At 38.7% G+C, this 13,978-nt stretch overlaps 10 protein-coding genes across 10 annotated transcripts; 7 read left to right on the forward strand and 3 right to left on the reverse strand. All coding sequences in view use genetic code 12, as the record gives it.

Annotated features, from left to right (window-relative positions):
* Nucleotides 1-99: 99 nt before the first annotated feature.
* SPAPADRAFT_65418 (protein-transporting protein) lies at nucleotides 100-2,145 on the forward strand (the record flags this gene model as incomplete). Its single annotated transcript, XM_007373784.1, has 1 exon — nucleotides 100-2,145. One exon carries the CDS (start codon nucleotides 100-102, stop codon nucleotides 2,101-2,103), a length of 2,004 nt encoding a protein of 667 aa, XP_007373846.1.
* Nucleotides 2,096-2,682, reverse strand: NAT5 (peptide alpha-N-acetyltransferase subunit; the record flags this gene model as incomplete). The annotated part of the gene is made up of 1 exon (XM_007373785.1): nucleotides 2,096-2,682. One exon carries the CDS (start codon nucleotides 2,680-2,682, stop codon nucleotides 2,158-2,160), a length of 525 nt encoding a protein of 174 aa, XP_007373847.1.
* Nucleotides 2,683-2,861: 179 nt separating this feature from the next.
* On the forward strand, nucleotides 2,862-3,572 carry DAP1 (Dap1p; the record flags this gene model as incomplete). Its single annotated transcript, XM_007373786.1, has 1 exon — nucleotides 2,862-3,572. The coding sequence occupies one exon, from the start codon at nucleotides 3,042-3,044 to the stop codon at nucleotides 3,510-3,512; it is 471 nt and encodes a 156-aa protein (XP_007373848.1).
* Nucleotides 3,573-3,721: 149 nt separating this feature from the next.
* MEX67 (Mex67p) lies at nucleotides 3,722-4,306 on the forward strand (the record flags this gene model as incomplete). Its single annotated transcript, XM_007373787.1, has 1 exon — nucleotides 3,722-4,306. A coding segment is annotated over one exon (176 nt), but the record flags the coding sequence as incomplete, so codon positions are not given.
* SPAPADRAFT_59687 (uncharacterized protein) lies at nucleotides 4,265-5,598 on the forward strand (the record flags this gene model as incomplete). Its single annotated transcript, XM_007373788.1, has 1 exon — nucleotides 4,265-5,598. A coding segment is annotated over one exon (1,286 nt), but the record flags the coding sequence as incomplete, so codon positions are not given.
* Nucleotides 5,599-6,598: 1,000 nt separating this feature from the next.
* Nucleotides 6,599-11,256, reverse strand: NIP100 (Nip100p; the record flags this gene model as incomplete). The annotated part of the gene is made up of 1 exon (XM_007373789.1): nucleotides 6,599-11,256. The coding sequence occupies one exon, from the start codon at nucleotides 10,369-10,371 to the stop codon at nucleotides 7,924-7,926; it is 2,448 nt and encodes an 815-aa protein (XP_007373851.1).
* SPT14 (phosphatidylinositol N-acetylglucosaminyltransferase) lies at nucleotides 6,600-8,611 on the forward strand (the record flags this gene model as incomplete). Its single annotated transcript, XM_007373790.1, has 1 exon — nucleotides 6,600-8,611. The coding sequence occupies one exon, from the start codon at nucleotides 6,622-6,624 to the stop codon at nucleotides 7,930-7,932; it is 1,311 nt and encodes a 436-aa protein (XP_007373852.1).
* SPAPADRAFT_59689 (centrin) lies at nucleotides 10,419-11,303 on the forward strand (the record flags this gene model as incomplete). Its single annotated transcript, XM_007373791.1, has 2 exons — nucleotides 10,419-11,115; nucleotides 11,170-11,303. 2 exons carry the CDS (start codon nucleotides 10,602-10,604, stop codon nucleotides 11,205-11,207), a joined length of 552 nt encoding a protein of 183 aa, XP_007373853.1.
* Nucleotides 11,304-11,412: 109 nt separating this feature from the next.
* RPT4 (proteasome regulatory particle base subunit) lies at nucleotides 11,413-13,806 on the reverse strand (the record flags this gene model as incomplete). Its single annotated transcript, XM_007373792.1, has 1 exon — nucleotides 11,413-13,806. The coding sequence occupies one exon, from the start codon at nucleotides 13,759-13,761 to the stop codon at nucleotides 12,520-12,522; it is 1,242 nt and encodes a 413-aa protein (XP_007373854.1).
* MRPL40 (mitochondrial 54S ribosomal protein YmL40) lies at nucleotides 11,446-12,390 on the forward strand (the record flags this gene model as incomplete). The annotated part of the gene is made up of 1 exon (XM_007373793.1): nucleotides 11,446-12,390. The coding sequence occupies one exon, from the start codon at nucleotides 11,446-11,448 to the stop codon at nucleotides 12,388-12,390; it is 945 nt and encodes a 314-aa protein (XP_007373855.1).
* Nucleotides 13,807-13,978: the final 172 nt, after the last annotated feature.

Consider the following 13,978-nt stretch of genomic DNA (forward strand, 5'->3'; position numbering starts at 1 on the left):
AAAGTGAAAAAAAAGGCACCAAAAAATATCGACAAAAAAAAAAAAAAATTAGCAAATTTATTCACTACTGCCAACCATAACAACAACTATACCGCTATCATGGCCTCTTCGGAATACAATTATGACGAATCAGGCGAGACATGGCCGTTCTTTGTCTTGGCCATCCTCAGTGTGATACTCATACCCTTGTCCATCAAATACATCTATCGGATCAGAGACAGCTCTAACCCAGTAATAGAAAACCAAAAAATTAAAGGTGCAATCACTGAAGACGCCACCAGTATCGGCGTCGCCAATGCCGACTCCATCAAACACTTTAAGAGAAAGCAAAAGTCTGACAAAATCTTCAACAAGACCTTGGTGTTTCTTATTCTCGGCTGGCTTGCTGTTTTGTACGTGGGCAAATATGTTACTAAAGACGCCGACACGTCGGTGTTGTTTGATCCCTATGCTATTTTGGACGTTTCCTTTAGTTCCACCGAGCTGGAAATCAAGAGTCACTACCGTAAGTTGTCGTTGAAGTACCATCCAGATAAGTTGCCTAGAGATTTGACCCAGGAAGCCAAGGACAAGATGGAACAAGAGTACATCAAGTTGACATCTGCCTACAAGGCCTTGACCGATCAGACCATGCGAGAAAACTACTTGAGATATGGTCACCCAGATGGTGAGCAACCAACCACCCATGGTATCGCCCTTCCCCAATTCTTGGTTGAAGGAAAGTACAGCTCAATTGTCATTGTGGGCTATTTCCTCTTGATTGGGGTTTTGTTGCCCTATGTCGTGGGCAAATGGTGGAACAACGTCAAGAGCCACACCAGAAAGGGATTGCGCGTTGAAACTGCTGCTCAGTTTACGAGAAAATTAACCGATAAGGATCCTGGTAAGGTTGTAACTCCCCATGACATTTTGGACTGGGTGTTGGAAAGTCAAGAAATAAAGAAGAGCTTCCCTAATTTAAGTGTTGGCGAAATCAAGAACCTTGTTGAATTACATTTGAACCGAGATTTCTCAAACACCGCGGTGGAAAATGACAAGGTTGAACTTGTAGCCAAGTTGCCATTTTTGATCCTGGGTCTTGTTGACATTGCTGTTGTTTTCCGTGTCCATGATGTTATTCTCGCCGCCGAAGATTTGAAAAAGTGTATTGTTCAAGCTGTTCCTATCAACGGCAGATACCAAGAATTATTGCAATTGCCATTCGTCGATCGTGAAACTGTGATTAACCAACCAATTAAGAAATTGGGTAAATTGCTCACTCTTTCTCAGGATGAAGCCAAGAAAGTATTGGGTATTAAAGATGACGCGCAAGTGAAACGTGCCCTCGAAGTTGCCTCTCACATCCCTACACTTCGTATTCTTGAAGCTGAATTCAAATTGCCTGGCGAAGAAGTCATCCCTCCCCAATCCAGCGTTCATTTATCCGTTAAATTCCTTGTTAAGTCCCCAAGAATAAAATCCTGTCCTGAAATCGACGATAAAAGATTGAAGGATGAAGAAACCTTGGACTATTTGAAAAACCCCTTAATTGTCAATGATCAACAACCACAATTACCATTCTCATACACTCCTTTCTTCCCTATCAGTTTCCGTAATGGCTGGGACGTCATGCTCATCAACCAAAAGGATAATAAGTTAGTGGAAGACAGTACCGTTTACAGTTTGGAAAATATCGATTTGTCCGATTTGGAAATCTCTCAAGAATCTTGGAAAGAAGGTAAGGATGTAGTTATTGGAACATTCAAGATCCCATTGCCTCAACCCACTGGTGCTATTGGAACTCACTCTTACAGAGTAATCATGAAAAATAACGCTTACTTTGGTGCTGATGTCGATGTTCCTGCCTACTTGGAAGTTGAACATGCGCCAATAAAGGCCGAACTTTCGAGTGTCAAGAAGAAGTTATTGGACGATAGCGATGAATCTGATTCTGACAGTGATATTTCTGACCCTGAAGAAGACTCCTTGGCTGGTGCCTTGGCTGCTTTAAGAGGTGATGTCAAGAATAAGTCTAACAAGATTCAAGAGTTGAATGACGATGATAGCGATAACGAAAGTGTGTTTACTGATATCAACACGGATACTGAAGATGAAGCTGATTAGAATATATTTATATATATATATATACATAATAATAAAAAAAAGTGTCGAGCCAAACTATACTGCCAAAGTCATGATGTAGGCATCAGGGTTTGGTATTTCTAAGCTCTTGTAATAATCCTTGATGACTTCATCCTTTTTGACGAATCCCTTTTTCAAGTACCATTCAATGGCCTCCTTATTATCCACATGGACATGAATATAAATCTCATGAATGAATCTCGATTTTGTCTCTTCAATAACGTAGTTCAACAATTTACTGCCAATGCCCAATCCACGGTACTTTTCTAATACGGCAAAACTTTCAATGTAGATAGCATTAGGTATGTTCTTGGAAGGCAATTGGAAACGCAACAACAGTTCGAGCAGACTGATCTTGTGGGTATTGTTAAATGCTCTGGCTTTTATAGCTCCCACTGGTATTTCAGCATAAAATGCCAATTTGGTGATTTGTCCCGGTGTCACTGCTTCCTGGTACCATGCAGCATCGTAACGAGAGGGCAACACTACTTCATTAATTTTCTGGAATGTTCCGACGTTGTTTACGGTAAGGTCGTCCAATGCGACAATGTCTCTGCCCATTTTTAGCTACTTTGTATACTAACTTGTCGTACAACACTTTCAATGCTCGTAAAGAAATGAAGTGAAAATTGCAAAGAAAATCACGTGATTGTTGAAAACCGTATAGCATCCATCCTTGTAGTGGCGGATCTGACTATGTAGGTCGAATAATATCAAAATTGGTGGTATTACATTTTGTCACATGATAATTGGGCCACCCCCCACCCCTAAATTAAATAAACCACCACCAGATTTAAAATTGTTTTGGCTATTGTCTTTTGGTTGCCTGGGTTTTGCCTCTAACAGGAAAATTTAAGTTCCAACAAAAAGATTTGCATCCTTGACGTCACTCTCTTTTCCCTACAGACTTGACATTAACAATGATCACCACTGTACTTATCCTATTAATCATTCTTTACTTAGCTAGAAGTTTCTACAAAGACCATGTTGAAAACCCAATTGACGCCACCCCTGAAGAATCAACCGTAGTCGAGGGCAATTTCACCCCCAAAACCTTGGCCAAGTATAACGGTAAGGACGATCCTAAGGTATTCCTCGCCGTTAAACGAGTAGTGTATGATGTCACTATGGGAAAGTCATTCTATGGTCCTGGTGGTCCCTATGAGAACTTCGCCGGAAGGGATGCCTCGCGAGGTTTGGCCAAGAATTCGTTTGATTTGGAAATGTTGACACCCTTGGATCAACCTATAGACAAATTGGGTGATTTGAACAAGGAAGAATTGGAAAGCTTGGCCAATTGGGAAGATTTGTTTGAAAATAAATATAAAGTTGTGGGGAAACTTTACGAAAATGATGAAGTTGTCAACGGTGATGTTGTCAAGAAGGAATAAGCAATTTAATCTCACTTATATAGTTATCTCTCTGTTAATATCAATATCATAAAACTGTATGATTTACCATGTAATCCCCTTCCTAGTTATGGCTCTTGATCCGCTACCCTGAAAATGGTCGTGTACCCCAGCACAAACTTTCATCGCCAATAGACAATTTTTTTGCTTGAAAAAAAAAAAAGACGAAACTAACCAGCAACTAGTCTCGTTACAACACAGTTCAATCAATTGGTATATCACAATGAGTTATCGTGGAAGAGGTAGAGGAGGCTACCATGGCGGTAATTACAACAATAACCAACAACAACACCACAACAACCAATACAACAACAATAATCAACAAAATGTTGATGCATTCGTGGCTGCCAATTCCATCCCTGTGGAAATCATGGGCTGGAACGGGGCCAGTTCCGGTGAGTGTATAAACTTTATCTCGAGAAAATGCCGTGTTGTCGTGTCAAATTACAGTGTTGATGAAAATAGCGGCGTCTTGAAAGGCTATGTCAAGAACGAATCCCAAGTTAAACAATTGTTGGATTGGAGTGGGGTGAGATTTGCTGGACAACCGTTGAGATTCTCAAAGGGGTCAGCTACTTTATCAGGACAAATGGGGGCCAACACCAGTGGACCAATGAATACTATTGAAACCATTACTCATTTCTTGAAGACAAGATATCAACCGGAAATCAAATTATTAAACCTCAGTAACGTTAAACAGGATCCCACATTGGCAGCACAGGGGTTTTTCGGTTCAATGTCTACCACGTCGAAATTCTTTCCTGCATTAATGAAAATCGCCAATGATTTAAAGTTGGATGTGGTTAGTATAGATTTGTCCAACAACGAATTGAATGACTTGCAAACAATCTCCACCATGGCTACTACATTCCCAAAATTACAAAATCTTTCCTTGCACAATAACAATTTCCAAAGAATTAGAGTATTTGAATCGTGGAAGCATAAGCTTAACTTCTTGAGAGAACTAATCTTGACCGAAAACCCAATATTGAACAATGTCAATGAATTACAACTGATTAAATTAGAATTAATGAGATCCTTCCCTAGATTAGTTGTCTTGAACGGCGAAGTATTGAGAAATGAACAAGCATTAAACCTCAACTTAACATTCCCATTTGAATCCACCCAACCTATGTTTTTCCAAGACGACAATATTCAAAATATCGCCACCAATTTCATTACCAATTATCTCAAATTATGGGACTCAAACCGTGCCGATTTAATGATCTTATACCAAAACGAATCCCAATTCTCCATGCAATTAGATTCAGCCCATCCACATTTAATCGAAGCAAGCTCAACTACAGGAACTGATTTTGGATACTATTTACACAATTCTAGAAACTTGACTCGTGTTTCATCCATCAAGGCCAGACAAGCCAAGCTTGCCACCGGTCAAGAGCAAATTTACAAGAGCTTTACCCAATTACCTAAAACCCATCATGATTTAATAAACAAACCTGAAATGTACAGTATGGAAAGTTTCACATATGCACCATTGAATGGTATAATGATTATTATCCATGGATCATTTGAAGAAACTGCCCAACCCGACAACTTGGATTCATTAAATCTGTCAAGTAACAGTGGACCTCGGGGAAGATATGGCGGAGGTCCATCAAAGAAGAAGGTTCCCTTAAGTAAGAAATCCTTTGATCGGACATTCTTGGTTATTCCTGGTCCGAATGGAAGTATGATTGTTGCTAGTGACATATTGACTATCCGACCATTCAGTAGCACTACACCCTGGAACAAGCCAGTACAAGCTGTGGCTACTCCAACTGTTACACCCAACCAATCTCCTGCACCACAAGGACCTCCATCTACTGAATTACCACCGGAAATCAAGAGCAGATTAAACCCTGTACAACAAGAGTTGTTGGTGAAGATACTACTCGAAACCAAGTTAAATATTCAGTACGGTATCATGCTTTGTGAACAAAGTAATTGGGATTATAATCAATGTTCAATAAATTTTAAAAACTCGGCACCAACATTACCTAGAGAGGCATTTATATAGATTTAGGATGTTATGAAAAAGAGAAAAAAAAATACACACACTATTTGTATAACATATCGTATTCGTCAAACGAGCGATTGACCAATGACAGGGAATTCTTTGCTTCCTCACCTAGCAACTCGTAAATTTCAAACTCGTACTTTGGACACAGTCTAATTGTCCAAACTTGTTTAAAGGTCTTGGTTAATTCGCTACACATGTAGATTTCGCGATTCTTGACATAGTAATACACTGGCATATTCTTGTCAAAATCGTCTAAGGTGTTTCCAGTAACAGACACTCGGACGTATTGGACATTTCGTGGATCTCTTGTTTTCTTATAAGCGTAATTCCGATCACGGAAATCATGATAAAACACAATGGTCTTTTTAGTGCCAACGTAAACGTACTGATATATAGCCGAGAGTACATCTTGTTCATCATAAATCTCAGTGTAATCCTCGAAATTATCAACGGTTTTCAATTTGGCAACGTGCTCATTTATAAAAACATAATTACGAACATATTTCTTGATTTGAGTTCCCCGGATTACGTCACGCTGTTGCCAGTTCAAGTACCATTTGATTTCCTGCTCATTCTGGACTTTATATAGCACGATACGGTTATGTTTTATTTGTGGCTTATTGGAAGTGTAGAAAATGCGCAACATCGTACGGATCAATTTTGGAACATTCTATGAATTTGAGCTGGGGATTGTGATGTAGTAATTGGAAGTTTGTTATGCTGGTGTGTTACTAAAGTTTGGTTACAATCGGGGAAGGAATAGACATTGAATATCCCGTTTTTCAATCAATAGCTTGCACCGGTCACAGTTTCCCCAACACGATTAAACTATATTTCAATAAAATTATGTCAAAATTTTAGTTTCAGATTAAAGATAAGGTGCAATCAGCTTAGTTTTACTTCTCCTCTTACACACTCTCTAGCACAACCTGCAACCTTTAACTTTAACTTTAGCAACTTATGTTGACAACTGGTAGCGGCAGAATCACAGCCGTATGTTTTTTTTTCCTGTTATTTCAAAGACATATTTAGTTTCTATTCACTTGTACTACAACCGCTAATGCCAACATGGGGTATAATATAGCAATGGTCAGCGATTTCTTCTATCCTCAGCCAGGAGGAGTAGAGTTCCATGTATACCATCTATCGCAAAAGCTAATTGACATGGGTCACTCTGTAATAATAATCACGCATCACTATGGCAATCGTACCGGGATACGAACACTCACGAACGGATTAAAAGTTTATTACATTCCTTTCTTTGTTCTATACCGAAGCTCCACTTTTCCTACAGTGTTCTCGTTATTCCCTATACTAAGGAACATATTCATTCGAGAAGAAATTGATATCGTGCATGGTCACGGAACATTCAGCAGTATAGGCCACGAAGCGATCTTCCACGCCCGCACAATGGGGATGCGTACCGTATTCACCGATCATTCACTATTTGGGTTTGCCGATGTGGGTTCTATTCTCGGGAATAAAGTGTTGAAGTTCACGCTTAGTGACGTAGGGCATGTCATTTGTGTGTCGCATACGTGTAAAGAGAACACGGTATTACGAGCCTCGCTTGATCCTTTGAGCGTGAGTGTTATCCCCAATGCTGTTATATCGAAGGATTTCCTGCCTGATTTGAACAAGAAACAAGGAGAGGATATTACGATTGTGGTTATTACAAGACTATTTCCTAATAAAGGTGCCGATTTACTTACGGCGATCATCCCACGAATATGCATGGCCAAACCCAATGTGAAGTTCCTAATTGCTGGTGATGGCCCCAAATTTCTTGACCTTGAACAAATGAGAGAGGAGTATTTCCTCCAAGAACGGGTCAAGCTCATTGGTGCAGTCAAACACGAGCAAGTTCGAGATGTAATGGTTCAGGGAGACATTTACTTGCACCCGTCACTCACGGAGGCATTTGGGACAGTCATTGTCGAAGCGGCATCATGCGGTTTGTTCGTGGTTACTACAAAAGTAGGAGGAATCCCCGAGGTCCTCCCCAAGGAAATCTTTCGATTTGCGGAACCAGAAGAAGATTCATTAGTAGATGCTACATTAAACGCTATAGACTTAATCCAATCGGGTGAAATAGACACATCCACGTTCCATTCTGTAGTGTCCAAAATGTATTCGTGGTCAGACATTGCCAAGCGCACGGAAAACGTGTATAATCTGTTGGATCTAAATGTATTGAATCAACCGTTAATTGAACGATTACAAAAGTATTATTGTTGTGGGGTAATTGCTGGAAAGTTGTATGTTCTTTGCGTGATTGTCGATATCTTTATTTATGCCGTGCTCGAATGGTTCTATCCTCGCGAACATATAGATCGGGCGAATAAATGGCCCAAACATCGAAGGAATTCACTAGAGTAGGTTATTTCGGCGGGATTTGTAATGAGTATACCTTTCTTCAATTAACAAATTAGCATATTTGGGTAAATTCTTTTTAGGACGCCATGTAGAAGTGGTGGCAATGTGAACTGCTTTGACATCCAATGCAATTGACCGCAAATCTCGCGATAATTCCATCAACGGAGTTGTTTCATTCCACCTAGTTCTTGATGTCTTTTTTAACCAACTGTAGTCCTGCTTGGGCGTAGCCATTCTCATCTTATTGATTTGTTTCAATTGAGATATTTGTTCCATAAAGGAAATATTCTCATTATATTGATGTTGGGATTTCAAGTCATTGAATACAAGATCGTATTCCTGGGTATTCTTTTCAACAAGAGTTAACTGAGTTTTTAAATCTTCTTTCTCTAATTCAAGTGATTTAATCGTTTCCAAGTATGATTGTATTTGTTGTTCTTGTTTAATAAGTTTCGCTTGTAAATTCTCCAAGTTAAGAGTGTTTTGACTAGTCAACGATTTCATATTTTGTTCCAACATGGTGATATTCAATTTGAGGTCTGATATTTCTTGATCTTTTTGGAGAATCTTGGAATTGAGTTCAGAAACTAGCGAATCTGGAACTTCCGATTTTTCTGCAATTTGTTCTGGTTCTGGTTTGATGTCATATATTGATACAGGATCAATTGAATGACCGTATGCGAAGTCAATGTGTGGAATGTTCTCAAGTGACAACAGTAACTGTGTTTCAGACAATTCGTCTTTTGTGATAAGTGAATGTAATTCATTTACACAGTCATTGATTTGCTTGAAAAGTATACGAAAATTAGGCTTACCCTTGGGAAATTCTATTTCCTTAGTTATATCAATAGCTGTATCTTCCTGAACTAATTGATCTAATTGCTTTCTCAAATTAGGATATTGTTCAACTATGCTTTTTGAAAATTCATGTTGATGTCTAAGCAAAGAATTAATAAATCTCACCCATAAATTGTCAACTAGTTGTAGCCCTTCCAATTCCAGAAATTCAATAATTGTATGAATTGCTTTGCCAACTTGAGTAAACTCATCAATTATGCCCTGTTGCAAATCATCACCTTGGATAAACGCAGTGATTGCATTTAATATAGGGTCAAGTAACTCAAGATTGAGATCCAAATCTGGGTTATATTCTAATAACATATGAACAAACTTGAAAAATTCTTGCAACTCCATAACAACAAAGTATGCATATATTTGACCTGATAATTTCTTAGGGAACTTCGTCGATAGAACATTCAAGTCCAGAATAGTTAACTTGAATTTAAGAATAACATCACTTAATTCATGAGGGATTGTATGCTGGGTTACTATGCTGTATCTATTTTCAACCAATTCAAGCTTTATTGAATCAGCACGAGATTTTGCTTTTAAATCTCGAAGTGTTTGCTGAGTTGATTTTAGTTCGAGTTCATAATCAGTCAAATCTTTCTCAGGAACAGACTTGTCTATATTCTTTTGCAACAGTTTGTTCTTGTCCTCCAAAGTCCTTATTTTCTCTTTATTTACTTCAATTTCTTTAGTCAAGTTCAGGACCTGTTTTCTTAATTCTGCTTCTGACTGTTTTTGAGTTTCTTCAAGTTGTTTATCTAAATCATGAATCTCATTCAATTCGCCTATAGTTTTGTTAAGAGATATGATAGTCTTTGAAAGTTCGTGATTTTCATGAGTTAAATGTTCAGTAATCTTTTCTAATTCTTCAAATTGTTCGAGTCTTTCTTCTATGCCTTGGCTTAGTTTAAGCTCGTCAATTTCCTTCTTTAAGTTGTTTTCTGTCTCTTCTGAAAGTTTCTTTAATGCGACCAATGCCAGTTCAAGCTGCTTATTCCGTTCAACGATGGACTTTATATCATCAGAAGAGTATTGTTCCACATCAACAAAACTGAACTCATGCTCCAACTCTTGATTAATTTCCAACTCTTCTTTGATCAAGTGAAACTCAGTATCTAGTTTCTTATACCTGTCCAGTAATTCCTCTAATTGAGTAGTCAATTCCAAATTACTGGACTTCAAAAACTCATTCTCCAATAATTGCATTTCTAATTTCAGTTCAAGACCTCCAATTCTCTCCATGGTCCTCTCTGACTCCTTCATTAACTCACTTATCCTCTCTTTATACCCACTGGATTCGGAAGTTACCAACTTGAGTTTATTCTGCAACTTATCAATAATCCGATTGACATTATTCAAGTCGGGCGACATTTCCTTCTGTGGTTCGAGCATGCTTTGCCGCACGAACACGCCATGGTTGGGTTTACAATGAAAATATTGAACACCTTCCACTGAACCATTGTTCTTACCGTTTGGCTGGGATAGTTCGACTCCATACCATGTCCCAGGGGCGAATTGGGTGGTGCCTATGTAGCGGATTATGCCTGGGGTTGTTTTCACTATGACTTTTGATCCCACTGAATATTCCGTCATACTGGGTTATATAACTTCATTTAATGATATTTCACTACAAAGGTTGGAGAATATATATATGTTCAATTGATTGTATGATTGTAGAATGCACCTTGTTGTAAGTAATCAGATTTGGTTGCCAGATTTTGTTAGTGCAAAACACGCGTTTAAATCAAAAACTAAAAAAAAGTTCAAACTATCAACACCAAGACTACACCTTTATAAACACACACAACTAACAAAACAAAAAAATGGCCTTCAGCGGAAGAAAGAGTACATTGGACTACCAACCCCAAACAACCAGCCCTTTCCCCGGCAATAAACGGACTCCCGGACAACAACAACAGCAACCCACTGTAAAGCAAGAACTACTCGATGAACAACGAATTGAAATCAGAGAAGCGTTCTCAATATTTGACATGAATGGCGATGGCTATTTAGACTATCATGAATGTAAAGTCGCATTCCGTGCTTTGGGTTTCGATTTGCCTAAGCGACAAGTATTGGATATCATAACTGAATACGACACCGATGACACAAACTTAATCAACTACGATAACTTCTTCAAAGTCGTAGGACAGATGATTCTTGAACGAGACCCCTTGGATGAGATTAAACGCGCGTTCAAGTTGTTTGATGAAGATAACACCGGTAAGATCTCATTGAGAAATTTAAGAAAGATCGCTAAGGATTTGGGTGAGAATTTAACTGATGAAGAATTAAGAGCCATGATTGAAGAATTTGATTTGGATGAAGATGGAGAAAGTATGTATATCCACACTATTGCCTTTGCTTTTGACTTTTACTAACACATTCTAGTTAATGAACAAGAGTTTATCAAAATTTGTACCGAATAGATGTTACCCTGTAAACCAATTATTGTATATTAATGTCTTAGCTATGTCTAATCTGGCCAGAACTATTGCCAACTTGTTTAATAAAAGTGTTGTTTTATTATATACTATATAGTTGTAGCGGTTGTAGTGGATGGTCGTGCCCCGTTCAATATCACTCGAATGAAAAATCGCAATACAAAAATTTTTTTTTTTCACCATAGTCCACAACCTATACAAATCAAAGCTAACAGTAACAAACATGTCCTGGACAGTAGCTAGACATAGATTCAAGAGAGATCCGGAAAAGTACACTGGAGTACTCAAGGAATACTGGAAAAAGAAAGTCCAAGGGACTTCCATGCCCACTTTTGAAAATTTCACTCCTTACAAATTACCTAAACATGAAAGAAAAACCGATTTCCAAGTTGGGATAACTCAAGGAGATTTAGTTTATGTCACCGAGGGTGAAAAGAAAGGATCAATCGCTAAAGTGTACATGTACAATCCCGAATACAACCATGTCATGATCTCGGACCATACTGAACAAAGAATTCTTCCTAAATCTAGATGGACCGAGGGTACCACTTCCCACGTTATCGATATGCCTAAATTCATGCCTTTGACTAGTATAAAATTAGCCGGTAAGGATAAAGACGAAAACGGGAAAGTCAGTTACGTCGTAGCTGATGAAGTTATCCTCAAGGACCAGTACTATGACGATAGATATAAGAGATGGTTACCTAGACGTTTCGTAAAACACCACGAATCAGTAGAAATCCCCTGGCCTGCACCAGAAGAAGTTGAAGATGGGGAATTAAGTACCAAGGAAAGTGCCGCTTTGGAAAAGACCTGGGAATTCCAAACCATTGGTCAACCACCAGTTCCAGAAGACGCATTACCGGAATTACGTAATCCTTATTCCCAATACAAAAAGAGAACCTTGACTGCATTACAAGCATACAAGTTGAACTATCCAGATATGCCATTGACTAAAGAGCAAAAGATTTACTTGGCCAAGAAACAAGAACAAGCTAGTGCCAAGAAACTTACTCCATTGTCCGATGAAATTAAAGAATTTATTGGTAGTAAGATGGCCGATCATATTAATAAGATTGAAAGTGAAGCCATGCTTGCTCATTTAGAAGGATTATCTAAAGTTCCAAACCCCGACTTTGAAAAGAACATGGCTGAATTACAGCAGTAAATAATATCTTGTACATAATACATATTCATAGTAAGAACTCGTACTTGTAGTAGTAGTAGAAGATATCCTTGCAACAATGTAAATAATGCTCTGTATTAACGTATACATAATGCTCTTGGCTTACACCGACTACAACTTCTCATAATCCAACTTACCCTCCAATTTCTTAACATCAGCAACCTTCCGCACGGCCTTCATCATGTCATTCTGTAAAATATAATCTCTGTCTTCTCTAATAGCAAAGAAACCAGCTTCAGTAACAACATTTCTGATATCAGCCCCATTGAATCCATCACTCATTTTAACCATGGCTTCAAAATCGAATTCTCCATGCTTGGAAACCTTACTGGTATGAATCTTGAAGATTTCCAATCTTCCACTTTCGTTAGGCAAGGGGATTTCAATCTTTCTATCCAATCTACCAGCTCTCAATAACGCCGGATCCAAAGTATCTGGTCTGTTTGTAGCCATTATAATCTTAGTTTGTCCAAGTGAGTCAAACCCATCCATTTGGTTTAATAATTCCATAAGAGTACGTTGAATTTCACGATCGGCAGAAGTACCTTCACTGAATCTTCTTCCACCAATGGCATCAACTTCATCCATAAAAATGATACATGGCTCGTGTTCCTTGGCATAACTAAACATTTCTCTGATTAAACGAGCGGATTCACCAATATACTTGTCGACAATGGCCGATGCGGGGGAGAATATAAAGTTTGCACCAATGGTGGCTGCTACCGCCTTGGCCAACAAGGTCTTACCAGTACCTGGAGGACCGTACAATAACACCCCCTTTGGAGACTTGATACCAACACGGGTAAACAATTCTGGGTTCTTCAATGGCAATTCAATGACTTCTCTCAATTCTCTAATTTGTTCATTCAACCCACCAATACCGTTGAATGAGATTTCTCCAGGTTCGAACGTAGTCATATTGTACACCAACGGATCGACTTCTCTAGGCAAGATTCTCATGATTGTCAATGTAGTCATATCCAAAGAAACTCTGACACCATTTCTTAAGTTTTCCTTCTTGATTGTGTTTCTGCACCCAACAATATATCTGGGTCCACTAGAAGCCTTGACAATGAATCGTTCATCATCCAATTGTTTCAAAACTTCCCCAATGATTTGACCTACTGATTGCAATGCTTTGATGTCATTCTCGGTCTTTTCGTAATCCTTCTCCAAGTCTCGTATAGAAAGACGCAATTCCTTTAATCGAGAGTCCCATTTTCTGTGTTCTAATAATTTGTCTTTGAATTTAGAAAGGGCCCGTTCTCTCTCAGGATCAACGGACGAAACTTCGGGTTGGGGTTGATCAGCGTTTAATGCTGCTAAAAGAGCATCGTTTTCGTCAGCACTCATCGTAATCAATTGATATATTTATTAACTTACTTCGTGGCTGTCAGTGTAAGTGGCAACAAAACTTTTGTTTGTCTTTAATGGCAAAAAATGTTGATGAAGTTTTCCACAAAAGCGCACGACCCTTTTTCTAGACCGGTCACGTGACCGGGTGCTGTATGCACAGTCTAGCCCAATACGGTTAGAATTCTCTTACGATTTTACAGGATCGTCCTGGAAA

This window comes from Spathaspora passalidarum (assembly GCF_000223485.1).
Source record: "Spathaspora passalidarum NRRL Y-27907 unplaced genomic scaffold SPAPAscaffold_2, whole genome shotgun sequence".
Lineage (NCBI taxonomy): Eukaryota > Fungi > Ascomycota > Pichiomycetes > Serinales > Debaryomycetaceae > Spathaspora > Spathaspora passalidarum.